Here is a 22,182-nt window from a genome sequence, read left to right on the forward strand (position 1 = left end):
TAATGGATAAGAAATGGTGAAAACTGAGAACTGCAGACTTAGTGGTTATTCTCTGTGGGTTGACTCCTTTCACACTAAACATTACAGTCATTTGACCTAGTGTTCATATACAAATAGTGTTTAGTGTGGCTGGTTTTCTTTCTATACATTTTGCATGATTTATTCATCCATTTACACTGGATTTATCCTTTCATATATTTGTGGGTGTATGTACCTGCAGGCGATGAGCGGTGTAATTGTAGTATTTGAGCCTGTCATTAGCAGCAGCCCCAGTTGAAATGTTCAATACTCCAACTCTCAGCTGGTCCAGTGTCTTATTGGACAGCCGCAGGTCTCCAATTAGATGCCAAGTACATTCATCACAACCTAAAACCAAGGTAGATAAGTGGATTACAGATGAGACAACAATTTGTCTTTTGTTCTTTTGAAAGTCTATGTCTCCCTCCACTCACTGTTGCACAAGTTGACTGTTACAGCCTCTGACAGACACTCTCCTGTATGCATGTCACAGTGGCCGCTCTCACAGTCACACTCTGTAAAAAAACAGATGTAGATACACTTCATCAAACAGTGCAAGACAAAACACTCCACACATAAACTCAAATTCTTGATCAGCTGGAAACGGCTCAGCGCAGCTTCAAGACCCACAGATGGTATCTTGGCTTGAGGCCTGCACATCTGTCTTGTGGCCTCTCTTGTATGGGACTGATGGTTTTAGCAGCTGTGTGTGTATATAGGTTTGGACTGGACGGTGATGTCATCTGGTTCTCCGAGGAGAGTCTCTGGCCACAGGGTCACAGTTCTCAGCAGATGCTTCTCTGACATCATGAGCACTACTGTGGTAGTGGGTGTGGGAACGTGAGAACTGAGTTCAACCTTTTCCTCTGGGAAAGCCTCATCTGCATTGACGTTAAATGTTCTGGGGACGTTTTTTCAAGAGATATTTGAAACATTTGAAATGTGGTATGACGAACAGATGACTTACTCTGGCAGCCGGAAGGGCTGTAGTCCCAGTATCCTTGGAGGCAGCGCTCACAGTAACGACCTCCAGCTCCCGGGCGGCATGGACAGCTGTGGGTGAGGGGATGGCAGGTGGAACGCATAGAAGCTGGCCCGCATTCACACCTCCGACAGCCCTGACAACTGGAGAAACCCGAGTAACCCTCCTAGATTACATGAATAAAAAACACTGTTAGGTCCTAGTAACTGGCTGTTGTAGTTTCATTTTGAATCATATCATTCTGCATTATTTAAAGAATATATCCAGTTTATTCAAGCTTAATATTAACATGCTACAACAAGATAAGAGATAGGGCAAGAAATATGAGCTTGTAAGCAAGCTAGAAATGTAGCTAGACTATCCAAACTGCTTAATTTAGACATGAAACTGAAAGTGAGTGCACCAAAAATGTTGGTCCTTCTCCCTCACTGCATAGGAAAATTGTGTGCACATGGTAAAGACAAAAGGTCAAATATGATCTATGAAGTCAGTCTGCAAACTTTGTTGGATGTTAATAGTTTAGCATTGACAGTGTGGGTAGTAAATTTACTATTCACCTTTGTTTTCCTTCCAAAAAATATTAAACACATTGACATTTCAACTGCTTTCATCTTTTCCTCTTCAACTGACCATTGAATCAATTCCAGGTCTTCAACATCAAATGAAATATCAACTGCTCTGAATGCTTACATATCAACTCTTACAGTTTTAGTGCTCACACTACTATTATCTCCAGTGCTTCCACTTCAACTGACACCTCAACTGTTATATGTCAGCTTTCAATATGTTGTATTCTTTATCTGAAACTCCAGCTGTTTTGGTGCTTGCACTTTAACTGGTTGTTCAAACCCTGACACTTCAACTCCTTAAGTGCTTCAGCGTTAACTAGAACTCTCATACAATCTCTCACTAGCAAAGAAGTAACATTTTAAAACTTTTTAACATGTTTAAGCTTAAAGTTTAACATGTTAATGCATTTAAACACATTAAAAGCAGCAAGCACACCTGGATTCTCCTCAATTTTCCTTTTTCTAGTTTTACTGTGCACTTGAGTGCTTGGGTTTTGTGTCATCTGTCTTATTTTTGGTGGTGTGATCTTAGCAATTAACTTGGGGAGTACAATGTTAATGCCAAGGCTATGAAAAAAAGTCCCAGGTTGTAAGAAAGCAGGATGATCCTTTAACCCTGCTTCACATGGCATCCCTGAGTCACCTGGAAGAAATACCAGTTGAACTGTACAGAGTCACGTGGTATATCTAACCTTGCATTGGTCACAGAGCCTTCCGGTGACGCCCGGCTTGCAGTGACACACTCCAGTCCTGTCGTCGCATGAGGAGGTGCCGCATTCATTGCACTCGCACTCTGGGACAGACAGAAGACACATGCACATGCGATGAGAACGACAGAGGTCAGATGATGTCACGCACACGGTGTAGAGGGTTATTTTTGGACTGGCAGGGACTCAAAAGGCATACAGTAATCCTCAAATCTCAACTGTGACCTTGTCCTGTTTTTTGGCTGTACAGCTTCAAGATTACACAACAGATGAAATACAATCTAGAACAACAGTTACAATAGTAAAAAGACGCAATTCCTCTAAACTATTTATAAGCTGAGTCTAACACAGTGTGACACAATACCACAGGCCATTTTGTGCTACACTAACCTGGAAGAATTTGGCAAGAATCTGGCAAGAATGTTGAGCATTCAGCCGGAGCAACTGTGTCAACAAACTAAATAAAACTTTCCTGTCTTCATCATACAGCAGCTTTGTGAGCAGCTTAAGATGCACAAGTGGATTTCGCACAGAATTAAGCAACAACAATACCTTCACTCAAGCATAATCTTGCAATATAGTGGCTCTTCTTAAAATCATGGATGATTGCTTCTTCATCCCTCGGCATCAAATATTAACTCATGGCCCCCTACCTCTGCAATTCTTGGCAGTGATGGCGTCTCCGTAGAAACCTGAGGCACACCTCTCACAGCTGGCTCCGGCAGTGTTTCCCCAGCAATGCTGGCAGTGGCCCGTCACGTTGTGACACTCATTGAAGATAAGGTTGGGGTCGGAGTTGCCATTGCAGTCGCATCTTTTACAGGAATTACCAATCACCATGGGGTTGCCATAGTAACCAGGAGCACACCTGGATGGGAAAAATTGCACATGAATGACAATTTCTTTGCCTGTTATGAGCAACTAAAGGAAAAATCTACCTTTGGATATTCGCTTTGATTTACGATGCTATGACTTTTGTAGTAAATTGCAACAGAGTGACAGATTCACACATTTAAGTAAAAGTATTCTGGTTAACTGAGGTTCCCAGTGAAGGACCAATCCCTATCTTTGCCCTCAATAATAGCTTCTGATGTCTACTACTGTTGAACATAAGTGTAAGCTGATGAATCCAGAGATGGACTGACAATTTAAGTTTAATAGTGGCATATGCTATCACATTCCATTATAACTGAAGTACATGTGGAAATGACAGTGGCTCAGAGAGCTCAATTTATTGCAACAACACCATCCATCCAATTGAGCAGGCATGTCCGAACTGTTCATTAAGGGTTTATGTGGCTTCAGGTTTTCATTCCAACCCAGCAGAAGCACATCAGACTCGGATAATTTAATCAGCTGATCTCAATCTTCAGACAGTTGATTGTCAAATTGTGTGCTCTTGATTGGTTGGAACAAAAACCTGCAAGCAAATGGCCCTTTATTGAATAGTTTGGATATGCCTGAAATAGAGGAATAATATGTGTGTGTTCTGTACAAATTGCAGCATGTTCCTGTGTGCGTTATCAGACTGGAGAATGTGTTTCTTACCTTGTATTCTTTTCATTTACAGTATTTTTTTATAAATTAAATCTATTGTTAAAGTGGTGATTTGTTGTTAGATGTTGTCCATCTGTACAGTATGTGCTGCCTTTTTCAAGCAGTATTTACAGAAAAGGATAAAAGATGGAGGAAGACCACTACATTCAAATGACATAGCAGATCGAGGGATTACAACATCACCGACTGTTTCCATTTGCTGTTCTTTTCTTCTGACTGTACACATGATGTCAACATTAAGTACAGTCTAACAGGATTGTGGTTGTTGCCTAGCATTATAACTGTAATCACTGCCTACCTAATGTCCTGTGTGTTGACTCTTTATTGTCTCTGTCTGTCAACATGTGCTCATTTCTTACTGTCAAAGACTATATAATCTGTGTATGTTGGTGTAAACAGTTGTGTGTGTAATTCTATGGTAGCTGGCTAAAACCTGCTGTTAGCTATCTTGAAAGTAAACACAATAAGACCACTGATTGGCTGTTGAAAGCCTACCCATCACTGACCTCTCACAGATATGTCCAGCGTAGCCCTCTTGGCACTTACAGCGCAGAGTGGCACTTCCTTTGTCACAGTGCACTGCAAAGCTGTCCGGACACAGAAGGGAAAGTATTTCAGAGATTACACACTGCTTGCCAACACAAGACACACAACCTTCTGGCTGGAGACACAAGAACACATTGGCTTACTTATTGGAGGAGACCGATAGGGGGCAGGCGCAGGGTCGGCAGACGTGGCGTCCATTTAGGCTGGGAACCAGCATGTAGCCATCTTCACACATTTCACAGAAATCACCTGTACTGTGGTCCTTGCATTTCTGAAAGTGAAAACATAGCACTTCATTGCACTCTAGTTGTCACAGTATTAAGAAAAAAAATCCACTCATGGAAATGAATAAAACTGATTTGGTTGTTTTAATTCCTTAATGAGTGATGAGAAACTTACTATACAAACTCCAGTGATGTCTTCACAGTAGTTTGCATGGCCTTTGCAGTTACATGGTAAGCACATGTTTTGCTGACTGAGAAAAAATCCCTTTCCACACAACTGTAGGGAACAGAAATGTACATTCTTACGTAAGCATAAAAGTCAAACAACAGTATATGTGCTCAAACAATAATGAGTCTGTAACATCTGGAGCTACATGCACCCTGCAGGCAACACCAGTATCCAGCTGCAGCCTTTGCTTTTCTGTTGGTTTTTCTGTGAATGTGCTAAGTATTATAGACTGCCCATACTCCAGCAATCTGTCCTGTACAATAATTTTACCCAGAGGGTGAGAGAGTCAAACATGGAAATTGTTCATCTTCTGAGGAGCCTAAATGTGTTCAGTTAATTTCATGTTAATTTGCCTGTTGGATTTTTTATTCTTCTTCATACAAGTGTACATTGTGATAGTGAAGTGTCTAGAATTGACTCTTATCCACCAACAAAAGTCATGAGTGATCCAGGCCTATCGTAAGGAGAAATTACATTGAATTGATAATTACAGTATAATGCCTTAACCAGAATGAATGTTATCGAAATCAACTAAAATTTAAAAAAAAGTACAATTCATATTTAGTTAATCAAATCAGTGCATACTCTTTATGTAAATCTTAAGAAATTGTTGATAGCATATGCACACATAGTTGAAGCTGAGCATGGAAATCCATTCAATAGCTGACAAGATTTTTAATTAAAAGCCAAAAATGTCAGTATGCGGGGGGCTCAAGAAGAAAAGTCACAAGGTCACCAATGTCAATATGATTCATGTGGGCACACAGATTTATGGACAAAATTATATTGCCATGAATCCAATAATTGTTAAACTATTTCTGCCTGTATTAAAGTGCAGCACTGACAGACAGACCCATCCTGTCACGCTGTTAGCATGACGAAAAATGGAAAAACCTCATGAAAGAGGCTATTGAAACATAGATCTTTTTTCTTCAGAAAGATTTGGACATAGTCAAACAAGCACATTCCTGATCAAAGTGAATTTTCACATAGAAACTATTCATTACTGCACTTACAGATTGAATGTGGTGCAGCCAATCAAATGACTCAAAGATAGGCTCTGCTAGCTGTAGTAGTTATAGAGTGGGCAGCAGTCAGTGGATATTTTCACAGAAGTTTGTCTTTAACGTGGACTAGTGTTGATCTCTGAGAAACTGGACCGGGGAGTTTTAAGGGAACCCTTTTGAATTGCAGGCGTTCCTATTTACAGAATGTCATTTTAACACCTGCATCCTGTCTGATACTTGTTTACCTCTCGGGATGGTGTGATGTCAGAGTTCATGGCCAACACCAACCCCCCTCTACGTAGACAAACACCCTTTTCAACATGTCTGAATGTCTGAAGCAACACAATTCAATGAAGCACACAATTGTGCTTTGTTTGCAGCAGTGTAAGAAGTCCATAGTCTGATGCCGCTCAGTCAAGTGGACATTGACGCTGTGCATCCAGAACAGCCAGAAGACGGAACATTCCTCAGACATACAGTACTGTATGCCTACTTGTGATTCATATTTTCCTCTGATTTATTCACAGATGGGCAGTGAGACAAAGACACGCTCTGTAGCCAGATAGAGTGAAACATCCCGTGAACAGCAGCACAGATTCCTCCTGCAGACCCATTTCCTGTGGTTTTCCCTGCCGACAGTGCACATACACTCATACCACATTGCCATATCAACACTCAATGTGTCAACCTTGTAGGTAAACACATCCTGAATATACAACGGATGATGCGAAGTTCTGGCCCCAAATGGTAGTCCAAGCCACTAGGAGTAATAAAGCACAAGTTTATGGGAAAACCACTGAGATCCTGTGCTGTTTACCATTTGTAGAGCCACTTAAAACAGTTTTGAAATGGTTTGGACCTATTAACTGTGTGGCAATCTGTGATGGGTCAAACAGCTGCAGTGTGTATACAAAGGAGAGCACAGGACAGGGGGTTGGAGGGTTGGAGGGTTGAAGGGATATGCAGCAAATGGTCAAGAGGTAGGACACAGATCTCTTTAGGCTCCTAAAATGAGAGGAATGCATTTCAAATATACAGCCCAGTGTTTGGTGGAATAACAATTCTGTATGTTTGGTGCTGTAATTATTTGCATATGTAATTCAAGCACAGAACTTAGAGGAAATTGTTAAACAGTTTGGGAAATACACTTACTTTCTTTGTATTGTGAGATGAAAAGATTGATATTTATTGTATGCCTTTGCAGAGGTAGAGTAGGGTAGTGTTTAGCAGCCTAGTTTGGCATAAAGACTGGAAACAGGAGGAAACAGCTAGCCTGGCCATAATAAAGTGCCATAAAGAATGAATGAGGAAACCTAACATCAACAAACAAACTTGAATAAATGGCTATGTAATCTCAACATAGATAATTCAGCAACAGAAACAAAAACAAGCTGAGTAACTGCTGTAAGCCTTTTGCACTGCAAACATAACTATTTAGAGAAATGGAAATTGCAGCCAAGACCAAAAAGATTTCACCCACGGTTTGATCTTCATTCACATTATGGTTCCACATCTAGCCACCTGACTGTGAGGACAAACCATAAGGATGTTGCACACCAAGAAATAACTCCCCAACTTCCAACTCCATAGTGACTGTAGTTAATCCCCTTTGACTATCATGCAAATGAAAACAATTGACATCAGAAGCTTTCCACCAGCTATGAGCACACTCAGTAATGTGAACTATTTCTGTGGCCCTCCCACTGTGCTCACTACAGTGGAGAACAAAGATGACATTCAACATGTTATAGCCTCTCTCTGTTTTCATGTCAGGCTGCCTCTTCCAACGACTCTGTCACCTTCTGCTCTGGCTTCTCAGTATTTATCAGTGTGTTTCCTGTGTGCTGATCGAGTGCTTATGAAGCAGACCATGAGGCTCTATCACTATTCAGCTCTATCTCTGTGATACAGAGCTGAACAAATGGCTGATATCAAGCATAAAAACAGGAATTGGCTCCACAGATGAGCTTTTTCCAAAGTCAACACCCCCTCTGGTCATGTAGTTCCTCTCTCTGTACTGTATGTGGGGGGTGAGAAGCCTCGACAGGCAAATCTCTAGAATGCTGTTTTATAAAGATAATGTTTAAATGCGATGTCTGAGGTATGTTGTTATGTACATTTTACTGTTGACTGAGTTTTCCCAGAGTGGGCGAAATAAGTGGATTAAATTTTAAAGCTTGAAGGTTGAATCTCATTTCCGCTTTACCTCCCAACTGGAGCTGGCTGCTGTACTTATATTGACCTTGAGACTTAGTCATGCTAAGCCCTCTGAACATCCTCAGTACGGGACAGATCCAGGGTCATGAGAATCCCATCGTAACTCAATAACTGCATCCAGACAATCTGTCTGCAAGGGTGAGGCCTCCTCTCAGGGGACCTTCAACTCTGAAAACTCCAGAGATGGAGAAATAAACACGTACCACACAAAACAAATGGAGAGGAAATGTTGAAACTGGTCTGGATATGCATTGCAGTTTGGAAACTGAATACCTCCAAAACTTCCCTGACATTTTGACCTAAACCCATTTTCCCAGAATGATTCTGCTTGTTATCTCTTCTGAGCAAACTCACTATAAATGGTAGCCAAGAATCATGGCTCTCCAGTTCAGTTCTATGGGGCCCATGGGCACAAATTAACCTCAAAAGCATCCAAACCAGCAACATACTCACAGTCACAGAGCAGCTGAACATTTCTGTAAAAGGAAGAACCTGACATCTTGTTCTGTTGAACAGTATCTACAGGAAGCTAGCCTTTGTATAGTGAATATGTTGTGAAGTGATGATCACAATGGCATCAGATTGGCACAATAAAGACTTTTAACCAGTCAATCTCATTATAGACCAAGATATGAAGACATAATTAAGACTCTAGAACTGGCACACCGTCGTGTTGGGTTATCCGAGTAGCAAGATGCAGTGGTGCAACTGCTATGGTTTTTCTCAGAATGAGTTGCTGTGATTATAGCAACCCAATCGCCAAATATATCAACAGTGAAGGATTCTACCTTAGGTAGGTCAATGATGTTTTGTTTTGTCCAATGCCAGAATTTTAAAAATTCTTACTTTCTTAGTGAATTATTGTGGTTATGGCTAAAGAAGGGCCACCAAAACACTGTTAAAGTTAAAGAAAGATGACAGGTTTGGTTCATAAAAACCCTAACATCATTTGCAGACCTGGGACTGGATGCAAACTCCAGCCTCCCAAATGACAGATTGATGTGCTGCATGCCCCTCCACCACCCCAACCCCCAACCTCCACACCCTTAATTTTTTCTTCCCTGCATAAGTCTTCTTCCTGCATTAGCACAGAACACTGGCATTAGAAATAAACTATGATGTGCAGAATCACCAATACGGGTGTAAATTTAGCCAATGTCAAATGACATAATGACATTATCGAAAGGTAAAAAAAGTTATAATCCTTAAGATTTGCTAACACCTGGGTTTACTGGTGGTGGCAGCAAATGCATTTTAAGAACAGCTTTCATACTTCTTTTTGAAATGACACTTGTATCAACAACTAGAGGAAACATATACACCTTGAGTGGCTTTCTGTCACGAATCCAACAGAAGACGAAAAACTGGTATATCTGTTTACAGCGCAGCCAAACAAACTGTGGACTGAGAAGATTCATCAAGCATCATGTTTTTCAATATTTTGAAAACTGAAGAAGAGAGTTCAGTATCTTGTCATCCAACACTGATGATATTGAACTCATAAGCAAATGTTTTTCCTCAGAAATGTACATGTACATCCACTGCATGCCTGCTTTGTTTCTGTGTATCCCCTGTGCACGGGAGAGGCTCCACCAATAATGAAAGTGAGAATGTAAGAGAAATAATTACAGAACTTGGGTACAGTGCAAAAAAGCAAAACATAGAAACTCAGACTTCTGAGCTTATATCCATTTGGTTAAACTAAGTCAAGGTAACACTGGCCAGTGTGCCAGTAGTTGTCTATCAAGTCTAATGCCCTTAGTGTCTTTTATACTCTTTCTTCCTTCTGTTTCTCTCTCTGGGGTGTTGCTCAACATTTGGCAGCTGCTTTCCATTAGTGAACTGTCAGGGAGGGGCAGGAGGGGCATGACAGTGGTGGAGACAGTAACTCAGTGCCTTGAGGTATCTCTAATGACACAAACACACACATATAAGCAGGAACTCAAAGCAGGACCATTGTGAAGTATCAAAGTCCAGACAGGAACACAGACGCCTACAGGGAGCTCTTCAGACAGACAGAACTCACAAACGTAGGTCATCCTCAGTCTTCATATCAACATTTGTGTACATGATCATCAGCTTCATCACATAATGTACATACAGTATACTATAGGTGGTAGAAGTCAGAAAACTAGACATAGCAGTAGTAGCATGCAGTCAAAGTGAGATAAAACCAAATCTGTCATACCTTCGTCAAGTGTTGCTGTTCCCCGAGTCTGGCGGCAGAAGCTGGATAGGCAATCCCTGAGAGGATGCCGAGAAGGCAGAGGCAGGGCAGAGATTTAGCAGCCATATTTGTGTGTTTTCCTAATAGAGCACTGATCCCCCCTTTCTGTGCCCGTCTCTGTCAGTGTCTCCTGGCAGTAGGAAAGGTCTCTGGGCAGCTTCCCCTTGCTACGCTGCACCCGTTGGCTTCACTTTTCCACTGCTCCGACCTCCAGATGCGGCACTGCGCCTAGTCCCGGCCCAGGCTGAGTCCTGTAAAACAAACTTGTGTGTGGACTTCCTCCCTTTCTCTCCCTCCCTCCCTGCCCTGATTCCTCTCCCCTAGCGGACTTGCCTCTCCCCTGAGCCTGTGCCTAAATCACATACAGATGGGAAGGCTTGGAAACTGAGAGAAAGAGTAAGAGGAGAGAGAGAGAAAGAGAGACAGAAGGACAGACAGAGAGGCAAATGAGCAACAGAGGGCTTCTGTCTGTTGAGCAGGAGGCAGGCTTGAGGCAGACAGTGCACCCATCCAAGCTTGCATACCCACCCCACCTCCCCCTCAACCCTGACCGGCAGAGAAAGATTGAGTGTTTAGCTCCTCGTCTCCATTTGCAGGTCCGTGGCACCCTTTCACCTTGGGCTCAACAGGCAGGCACCCCTCCCTCTACTCTTCCCCTCCCCTTCCCCTCTGTTCGTCCAGGGTGGGCAGGGGGTCTAAAAGCTTCAACACTCACTCTGCACTCTGCAGGCAGAAAAGAAACAGCTGCTCTGATATCCCCCAGCTCCACCTCACAGCCTCAGACTCAGCTTTCTGTTTGTTTTCCAAGGCCACACCATCAAAAGCTGCTAAATTTATGGATATTGTGCGAGGCTTTTAACAGGAAGAGCCTGAGCATCACACTTCCAGCACAAAGGACTCATTGTCGGTCTTAAAACAGTAGTTCCTTTGCAATCTGAATGGCTGGATACTGTAAAGGCCACTTAAACCTGGTTAAGTGTGTTTTTACTTTTACACGTGCTGAAACTCATGACTCCTATAGCTGATACTGTACATCACACAAGTCCAAAGACAGTTGTGACTTTTCTTTTCAGCTCACAAAGACCATGCTGTAAACAGTTCCAAATACGTCCAAGTTATGTCGTGTCGGTCCGTTACACCATGCAGAAGTTATATGTCTCAAGTGACTAATAAACAGGTTGTCACATTCCAGTTAACTATGGCAGAGACGTCGTTTTAACTTCACGTAAGAAGAGCAAAACAAGGACTGAGGCAGCTCTATATTTACTACTGTAAACAGGACCAGGGCTGTTCTCCTCACTTACTGTGAATATGACATATCTTTTAAAATATGATACTGCACCAATTGTGCATTTTTATTCCCATTTCCAACTGTTTTTCAATATACAGTGCCAGGCAAAAGTTTGGACACACATTCAAGTGAATTGGAAGGCATGTCCAAACTTTTGACTGGTACTGTACACTCTGGTGACCACTTCTTTAGGTCCACCTGTGCAATCTATTTCAATCCAATGCAACAGCTCTGCTTTAAATGCTACATTTATGAAGTTGATACATTTTCAGTTTGTGTTTGTGTGACATTGTCAGGAAGGTGATCATTCTGCTTTATGTTTATTACTGAGGTCATAGTGGCTGATGGTGGTGCATTAAATTGAATAGTGTTCCTAATATTTTGTCCACGCCATTAAAGCTACTCTTACCTTTCTTGCATTTCACACAGCACTTTGAACAGCAACAACCCCTCCTCCCTCCTATGTCCCACCCCCACACTCCGTTCCCCTCTGCGAACGTGCACCATATATATATAGTTTTCTTTTTCCCCGTGGGAGCGGCTGGAGGTGGAAGCCGTGGCCCACTTTTGTCGGTCATTGTCAGTCGCTACTGTCTGTTTATGGCTATCATGGATGTATTATAATGCCATGGATCCACAACAGACTCTCTTCCGGGTGGGGGTGCGCGCGATAACGTAATGCGGAAGGGGAAAGGGTTAGGGTTAGGTTAGGCAGGTCACTTGACCAATCATATCATTCGGCCCGAATGATATGATTGGTCAGAGTTTCCACAGAATATTGTGAGAATGGAATAATGATGAGTTTCTATGCCTGGTGGATCTATCTAACATTTTAGAGTGCTATTACCTTATCAATAGCATTTTAACCTAAACAAACAAATGTGTAAAAATGTATGTCTAGGATAGCTTTAACATTACATGAGGGTGGCAAAGTATTAAGAACACCACTCAATATAATTCACCTCAGTACTCCACCACTTAGAACAACCTCAGAAATAAATGTGCACAAAAACCGAAAATGTATAAACTTCATAAATGTAGAAGTATATTCAAACCCAGTCAACATAAATGTAGGAAGCGTTACTGCAGAAAACAACTTTTCTTCTTTTTTGGTAATGAAACAAGAACATATAGGCCTATACAATACTTTCTTAGTGAAAATGAATGTTACTGTACTTTTAAGCTGCATTTTTAACACTGATAGCAAAATATAATAAACAATTGCTCCAGTAGAGCACTAAAATCAAAATAGTCATATTATTCCTATATGCCTTTACGAAATGGCTGTGGTAAAGTATCACAACATGAGTTAACTGCTGTCTTGGGAGCCACTGTACTCCAGTTAAGCACGTTTGAGTTCAATTTCAGCCTTTTAAACCACTTTCATGCAAAGTAAATGGCACAGGGGCGGCACTAACCACCGAAGAGCTGATGTTAGGCTTTGCTGAACCGCAATCTGTTTCCTTCACCAGCTCACTGAGACTGAGAGGACTTTTCCTTCTCCTTCTTTGGCCCTCTGTGCATTGGTATTCTCAGCACGGGGACAGTATAAACACCGCAGATCATTTGCGGGCCAGGGTCGTATTCAGTGATCGTGGAGGTTTTCACAGCAGCCACACTGTATTCTTAACTTCTTCACAAAAGGATGAGTTAGTACTGGAGGGGTCCTTCTGTCCAACCTATTCAGCTAAGGCCATTCATGTGATCAAAGGCCACTACTGAGTCTGGCAGATGAATGATACATGCTCTCTGAGCCAAAAACAACAGGGAGAAATCCATCCGCAGTGCTGCAGTGTGAGTATCACAAGATCTTAATACACTTTCTATGGCTTTGCTACAACCCCAGGGTGTTTTACTTTTACTTTCTCTCTAGCTTTCCTGGAAATAAATTACATGTTAAAAGGGCTATAGGGTCACACAGAGGACAATTTTAATGTCGTACTTTCCAAATTTTGGCCATTACTATAAGAAATAATACTACATTAATGTGGGAATGCTTCAATATCATAAAAACGTCACATAAACCCAAAGGTTAGCTAAACATGTGTTGAAGAGGAAAAAGCTGAACAACAAAGTTATTACCTTCCTGGGAGGTTACTTTTCAGTTACTTCTGTCCACATATGTTCAAACTCACTTTGAAAGGAGACTGCTCCTAACTCATGCATGCTGTGAGTTCATCTGCATGCTGTAAGTTCATCTGCAGATCAGGGAATAAGAAGAAGAAGAAGAAGAAGAAGAAGAGATGCATGGCAGCTTCTCCTGAGAGAGCTGGGAGGTCAAAGAGTCTAGCAGGTCAGCCCTCTCCCCTCGGCCTGCGGTGTCTCCTTACACTCTCCACACATACCAGAGAAAACTATAACCTCTATCACAACAAACACCTCTTCACTATAATGCTACAGACTCACTGGTAGTGCTAAAAGCTCCCTGGGCAGAGCACAAGCACACGCTTCTAGAGATAAATAATGTTCACTTCAGACACAAGAGATTTTTTATGTCGGGAAATGGTGAAATTTATGTTTTACCAATTTAGCTGACATGCTTTGGATTGACTTGGGTGAGTGCAACAGTAGTGTTGAAAGCCATGAAATAATAGCTGAGATCAGGGAATGCACACAATGTCCAACAAGGCATTAAACTGGAGCCGTCAGACATGTTATAAACAAGCCAACAATTTAGACAGTTTATATGGACCACTTTATTTGGAGCTAAAACCAAAAGTGAAACACCTGAATTGTCGCTATAATCCTTCATTGCACAGAAATACTGTATTCCCTAAACCTAACCCTTAACCCTTCCCTAACTCTAACTTCAGCAAGTGAATAACTAAGTAAGTCTGTAGACTGTGACTAATGTTTGCAACAGATATGTTTGGGGAATAATTTCACTGTTTGCTTGAGTTTCACTTAGCTGAGTATTTGTTTAAAATCTGTCTGACTGCTTATGTTCCTCACCCTGTCTGACTTCTTTTTGGCAATGTAACAGCATTTCCAGATATTTTTTACATGAACCAGAATTATCCTTTAATGGCAAAGCAGATATTAGTTATTGTATCACGTGTACAAAGTTGAGGGTTTGTTCTGAGGGTGGTACACAAGTGTCTGATATTCAAACGTATGCTTTGTGTGAATGTCATAACAAAAAAAAGCTACAGTAGGATGTCACCAGTATTGTTAGGAATCATCCAGTTGTGAACCATAGAAATCCATACTATATTTAACAGCAACCTTGTTAGTAGTTGCTGAGATATCTGGTGACAAATGGAGAACACACAACATAGACTGACCTACAGTGGTCTTCCTAAGGCCCGGGCCTCAGAATGCTTCACACCAACTAGACTGTACAAGTTGATGTCCATGTTTATACCTGTTTTAAATGGTTACACTCAAAGCCTACCATTCGAGTTACATCCTACTGTAACCAGGATACCACTTATTTGACTTGCTGCCATCTGTGAAGCGCTACACATCACTAAAATCACACACTAATAGACTCAATCTCAGCTTTTTCTCAACAGCAAAACACACTTTGAATAGATTCAAGCAACATGTTTCTTTTATGTGCAATATTCTTACATTCATTTTCTCACAGCACTTTTTTAACTGCTACATGTATTTATTATTTCTATTCATTGTGTGTGGTATGTCTGAATGTCTGTATGGCTTTTTGAACAATACAATGACAATAAAGGCATTCTGATTCTGATCACTGATCTCTCTAACAGAATTCAGTGTCTTCTCCTTGCCTTGTAGTCTCGACACAATGAATCATATGAGTTGGGGAAAACGGTGCCCATTTTCAGACAGTTTGAAAAGGTGACTGAGTAAAGAATGAAAAACAGGAACTTGAGTTCAATAGCTGTTTACTTGAACACATCTGCACACCTGGTTAATCCCTGGAAAGTAGGTATGAGATGTTAGATCATGTGATTTCCGTTGTGAAAAGTTACAAAATTGTCTTACTGTATGTCGTTTCCTCGATCCTGCAGTTGGAAAGGAGTCTCCAGATGCTGTTGGACAGTCTATAAAGCACTTCACTTGAAGCATACTAAAACTTATAGGCCCTGCTGCTTACTAATGGCTACATTCTAGGTGTGCAAATTCAGTGGAATGACTTATTGGAGTGCCAAACTGATAGTTTGACCTGTTCCATTCTGTCTTTGACAAGTATACATGTACGTTGTGAGAATGCTGTACACTCAATCAATCAATCAATCTTTATTTATATAGCGTCAAATTACAACGGAAGTCATCTCAAGGCACTTTACACATAGAGCAGGTCTAGACCGTACTCTGTAATTTAATTTAAAGAGACCCAACATTCCCACATGAGCAGCATTTGGTGACAGTGGCAAGGAAAAACTCTCCTTTAATAGGAAGAAACATCAGGCAGGACCGGACTCTAGTTGGACGACCATCTGCCTCGACCGGTTGGGGCTTTAAGGACCTGGCTGTGTTAATATCAGTGTTACAGAATCTCTAATGATTAGAATTTTTAGACATTTAAGGGCTTTTCCTGTGGAGCTAATATAAATATATATGTATGGATACAAATAAAGTCAACAGTGTACAAGGCTGATTTCCTCAGTCTCTTCTTCTAAGTGCATCTTTCCTGTAGGATCCTGTCCAGTTTACATAATGCTTCGTAATTTCTCTCAGCTTGTGAGATGACTCTTCAGGGGGAAGAATATCTCGGTCTTGGCAGCGAATGTTTATTAGAAACAGATGTAAGGAGGCGGGGGTGTGTGAAAGAGCGATTTCAAAAATGTAGAACAGAGGTCTGACTTAGTGGGAAAAGCAATGATCCAATCTTCACTCACGTAAGCTGTCCTCGCCGAAAAACTGAAAGTACCCCACAGAGTTTGTACAACAAATCACATGTGTAAATGCTGGCAGAACTAATGTGATTTGCTGTGCATTTCCCCAAAGTAAAGTTTAGCTTATCATCTGCTGAGTCCAGCCTCTTTCCAAGACATCTGATGGGAAAAATAGGGAACTGATTTAAGGATATTAAATAGGTGAACCTCAGCTGTCTGGATTCTTTACATATCAGTTGAAATATGATTCTTTACAGATCAGTTGAAATGAAAGGAAATTAAAGTCTGACGCTTCAATTAATTTTTAATTTAAGGTCTGGCGTAGTGGCAAACATTCAAGCAGAAGTTTATTTAGGAACATCTAGAGCAGGGGTCAGCAATTAGGTTAAAAATGGGCCAGTTTTTCAGGATTTTTCATTTGGGGGGCTGTTAATCAATGCAGTAGAAACACAGGTTTATATGTTTATTTCTTTTAATTTATTTAAGAATAAAACAGGCTTACAATTTACAGGAGCCTTGTGTTTACTTTGTGTTATTTGTAGATTGAACTAGTATGAAAGTCAGAATTTTCATCAGAGGGCCAAATACTTTTGCTGCAGGGCTAAATTTGGCTCACGGGCTGCTATTTGCCTACCACTGATCTAGAGTATTAATGGAATAGTACAAGTGAAAGTGAAAAAATGCATTTTAGTTGAATATTTTACTCAGTCAGAGCATCATGTAACAAAGAACTGATGAAGAGAACAAATGTGATATTGTCATACACTGTTTTTTATTTTACTTGGAAGAAAAATGTTCTGTGCTGCCAGATATTGTTATAAGACATCATTTCAGACCCAGTTAGAAAATTCCCCACTGTGTGAAAATAGAAGCACAGGTCTCACAAGTACATCAAACTGCATATTGTCAGAATAGACAAACTGATGGATAGTACGTTCTAAAGGGAACATGTAAAGGGAGAATACAGTCTGAGGTATACTCGATTGGCAGTGGGTAATGATTATCATTTAAATAACAATAACTACCCAATTTTTAAAAAAAAAATTATCTTTCTAAGAGGTACTGATGGTGTTGACTGGTGTGGGTCAATAATGTTTTTTGTGTCCATATACCTATTTGTCCAATTTAAAGGGGTTAAAATGAGAAAATAAAAAAATAAAAATTTTGTGGACCCAGCATCAAATTTCTGCTTTTAATCCATTTTGAGAGAATATATTAGAGGATTATGATGAAAACACTAAATTCTCAATAAAACATCATAACTAGTTTGGCATGATCTTACATTATAACTTTTTATATTAAATAAAGCTAATGGAATACAATTGTTCTAAATATTACATTTCATCTGAGGTATCATGTCAATCAGGAAACATTTACATGTTTTTAAATGAAGTCATTATTAGTATAAGTCCACTTAAATACACTGTAGGTGGATCAAATACTTAACATTTATCATTGTTTTGTGGTTACACCATTTGACATTTTCAGGAGCATTCAGTCTTACTTTTGGTAAAAAATGGTGCAAATGTCATTTCAAATGATATAAAACCAACAAAAATACTAAATGTACATTTTAACAAACCTGATGCTGCTGCAGTTGCTCATCTTATTTGTCACTGACCCTTATACACCAAAAAGTAATGAAGCAGTCACTAGTCAGATTCAGAAACTTCAAAAAAATGGTCAGATGCAACCTCTCTCCCAATTTCAGATGTTCCCTCAATCCTGAATCCTTCAGACAGCTCCAGGGATTGATCCTTGAGGAACGCAATCAAATACTTTCAGCAACAGAAACAAAGATCCTTTGATTAGTTTAAGGGGAGGGGAACCATTTGACTGCTCCACCAAACCACTTCCTCTGATGATCAAATAAAGTAATATGGTCTATGTGATTAAAAGCAGCATTTTAATTTAGATGAATCAATAATGCAGCGTTTGCCATAATTACACTGCAGCAAGAAATCATTTAAAGCACAGTCTTATCTGTATAATGCTACTAATGAAAACCAGGCAGGACAATTAAGTTGTACTCATCTGCAAATTCCAAAATTTGTTTGCACGCAGAGGTTTTAAAAGCTTTGAAATGAGATGTGAATTATGTTGAGCTGGATCAAAAACAGGCTTTTATCATGATGACTTGAATGGAAGCAACCTCTTAAGTAAGTTAAGTAGTCCTTTCTGTGATAGTATGTTATGACACAGCTGCAGTGGTGAATGCTCACATTCACACAGCATTATCTGCCCACACACTGGGTTACAGCAGCACAGACCACATCGACTACAGCTGCTGTGTGCCTCTACAGGATGTACCGTTGCTGTGATATACATTACAGCCAGACGTCATTGTACAGTTGCTATGGGACCAGCTGCTATGTGGGATCACACTTAACATCCTTAACACGCATAGCTCCATCTGTTTTGGACCTGGACTCAGTTTTTCCAATATTTTCCACCTTAACCACCTTATTTACTTCAACATGATAGAATCCATTTACAGTGTAACAGTGAGCTGTTCTCCAGTGCTGTGTAGTACAATAGGGCTGACAAATCGACTGTGAAATGAGAAAGCAATTTATTTTCAATTTAGCATTTATCCAAAGCCTGAGAATCTTCAGTATTTATTGCACTGCATATGACGTACTATCTAGTCAGCAAACACCAACTGAGTAAAACAACTCAGAATGTCTTGACTTCAGACCAAGTCCTCACACAACAAGAAAAGGCTCTTCCCATCTGCAGTCTGACTCATCAACAAGGCCTGGGACCCCCCAATGACACCGACGCTATCCCACCCATTAACATTACACATTATATTAAAACACCATCATCTTATAATTGCACATCTGTGAATCTCAATCACACATGGTGCATTACATTGATGCAAACTTGTATTATTACTATTATTATCATATTATTATTAATTGCACACTACATACAGTTTACTCCTGGCCAAGAAACTGCTCAATCCTAATGAAACACAGTCATTGATTATATGTGATTTTCCTGCTATGAAAGCTAAAGCTATGATGAAAGATGCCCATTCCATTGTGTAACATACAGTACACTCATTCACACTAAGCTAAACTTGATATACTGTACATCTGCACAACTCCTAAAGGACTGCTGGAGAAGAATGTTAATGACTCAAATGTACAAATATCCTGCAGCCCCATAAGTGATCCCACATGGGTCCTAAACCCAAGGCTGAGAACCCACTGAGCAAACATTCAGGGCTAACTGTTCAGTGTTGTGGTGTTTTTCTCTGCACATTATAAAGATTAGGGTTGAATGTTGGGAATTAGTATTTACAAGGAATTCTTGGAATCTGTTCCTGTTTCTAGGGAAAAATACTTGCTGGAACCTGGAGGTGTGTCTAGGAATGCATCTATACTGAAGATTACTGCACCTTGATATGCTGTTTGATGGCGATATGACCGAATCCATGTTTTATCTGCAGCAGCTTCTTCTACTTACATTACATGTTGGAATGTCTGCATGTGATGGATTTTCCTTTGTTGCCTCATCACTAACATGATCATACACTCCATGACAAAACAACCAAAGATGTATTAAATCCAAATCCAAATGTTAAATGAGAATATACAGTATGGCACGTCAAATATTGCGCATTTTTTATCTACGTATGTAGTAGTATGAAAGAATAAATGCCATTTCATGACTGATAATACACTATTTTCATTAATAGCAAGAACTCCTCAGATTCCTGAGAGAGAAGTAAATATTCCAGGTGATAATTTGAAAATTGTGGAAAATTTACTTTGCAATAAAACTGTGGCCATTAAGTGTAGTTACATCTTTTCGTCAGATTTCCTGTTGAATTATCTGATTAGTGTGAATTTATGTAGTTGGCATTTCTTTCACAATTAGTTGGGACTTTTTTTTGGCCAACTATTTTTTCTTAAACATGCTGCTATGCTGCTCTAGCTGCTGCTGGAAGTACCAGTTAAACTGTTTCCTGTGAGTCAGAGAGTTTCACAAATTGACCTAACATCAAACCAAAATTACACCATCATGCTTACGTTAATCCCAGAACCTTGGACAGCCCAGAGTCCTCCAGTCTGGTGTAGTCTACTTTTGAAATGACTCAGAACAGATGGGATCCACCAGCACAACACTTTACATACAGAGGTTAGAGAGTCAATGCTTGGCTTGTGAGCGTTCCACTTCAGGCTCAGTGTGAATGAAGAGTTACATGACAGACAGCAGTGTGGATACTGAACAGAGATGTGTAATGCTTAGAGGAACAGGAACCACCCCCCCCCCCCACCCCACCCCCAACACTGTGAGAACATAACCGCATCCTTCTATCAGAGACACAATGCAAAGTGACAGTGACATTCTCATGCAGCCTACAAACACACTGTACAACACAAGTTACGAGTTCCACAGTGGAAACACACACTGAACTACATGTGATGGAATCTCAAATACACACTACATTTACACTGATTACAATTATATCTGGAAGTAAGACACTGTCAGACCTGATGTTATAATCCAATTAAACTGTAAATACTAGTGCACCCTACTGGTCAAAAAGTGAAAGGCAACTAATTTTTATGCCTGCTCATTGGCTACATTTAAAAACAAATCACTGATTTTAAAGATTTTGCTTGGTTGGAACTAAGGAGTCTAACCCAAACCATGAAAAACAAGCTACACCAGACACTGTGTGCAGACACTGTATCTATGCAAATAATGTGTATGCTCTTACATGTCATTATTACATTGACATTATATTCTATGTTCATGTATTTGCTTTCAATCATGCAAACAGAGCTGAAGTAACTGCACATTACTGTTTGTATGCTTGTTGTTGGACTATTTTAGTCTCAGCTTAGACTGAGAAGTGTTGGGAATATAACAATGATCAGGCCATGCTGTGAGAAACATCATGGGTGTAATGATAAACTACAATATGTGTTTGTGTACTAAAATTCTTCTCACAAAAAATAGCAGATAATATTTGACTCATGTTCTTAAATTAGCAGAATGGAAAACAATGAACTGTATTTAATGACCATATCTTAAATAAGAAAAAGACAAATTTGAGTCTAAATCAAAGCTGTGTAGCTGTTAATGTTCCATGTGGCAAAGAATAATGGATCTATAACAGCAGGAGACAGATGACTCATGTTGGTCTCACATTTCTTTTCCTCTCTCTCACACACAATCTCTCTCTATCTGTCTTTCAATCTAAAAGAAAAAAACCCCAAACAAATATTGCATACAAAATATTGGATGTGTTTTTTTTATGGTGAATAGACTGTACTTCTAGCCTTGTTGACCAATCAAAGCCCTTTTACACTAAATGTCACATTCATACAGGGTGCCAACCTGCTCATCAGAACTAAACTAACATCGGCACACTGTTGGTGCAGCCATCAGGAGTAATTCAGGGTTTAGTATCTTGACCATGGACACATCGACATGTGGACTGGAGGAACTATGAACCGGACCGCTGAGCTTGGGATTAGTGGACCCAGGTCTTCCTCCTGAGCCACTAGAGCCCCTTCTATCTCCACAATGAATTCATATTAAGTTACGACAGGTACAACGCGTGTATGATACTCTGCTTATGTATTTAACAACAGCTACAATACTCAGTGAGAAAAAAAAGCCATCATTGAGGCAGATAGGTGATCTTTTTGTCAGAACCTCACAAAAAGCTGTTTTAGGAAAAGTCTAAAAAAAGACTGATATGAGGAATACTGCTTTAGTGTGTCCTTCCTCTTAGGATCACTGCGTTTGTGTGTTTTGGAATGCAGTCAGT

General features: G+C 40.2%; 1 protein-coding gene across 1 annotated transcript in view; it reads right to left on the bottom strand.

Moving 5' to 3' along the window:
* lama4 (laminin, alpha 4) overlaps positions 1–10,675 on the bottom strand; it is a 32,816-nt gene extending 22,141 nt beyond the window's left edge. The window contains exons 1-9 of the mRNA XM_053337220.1: positions 10,245–10,675; positions 4,779–4,880; positions 4,523–4,650; positions 4,340–4,420; positions 2,930–3,144; positions 2,262–2,362; positions 986–1,166; positions 453–533; positions 215–366 (exon numbers count right to left, since the gene is read on the bottom strand). Of these exons, the coding sequence (XP_053193195.1) occupies positions 215–366; positions 453–533; positions 986–1,166; positions 2,262–2,362; positions 2,930–3,144; positions 4,340–4,420; positions 4,523–4,650; positions 4,779–4,880; positions 10,245–10,349 (1,146 nt within the window). The 5' untranslated portion in view covers positions 10,350–10,675. The remainder of the gene's footprint in view (positions 1–214; positions 367–452; positions 534–985; positions 1,167–2,261; positions 2,363–2,929; positions 3,145–4,339; positions 4,421–4,522; positions 4,651–4,778; positions 4,881–10,244) is intronic.
* Between the last annotated feature and the right edge of the window lie 11,507 nt (positions 10,676–22,182).

This window comes from Scomber japonicus, chromosome 17, assembly GCF_027409825.1.
Source record: "Scomber japonicus isolate fScoJap1 chromosome 17, fScoJap1.pri, whole genome shotgun sequence".
In the NCBI taxonomy this organism is placed as follows: Eukaryota; Metazoa; Chordata; class Actinopteri; order Scombriformes; family Scombridae; genus Scomber; species Scomber japonicus.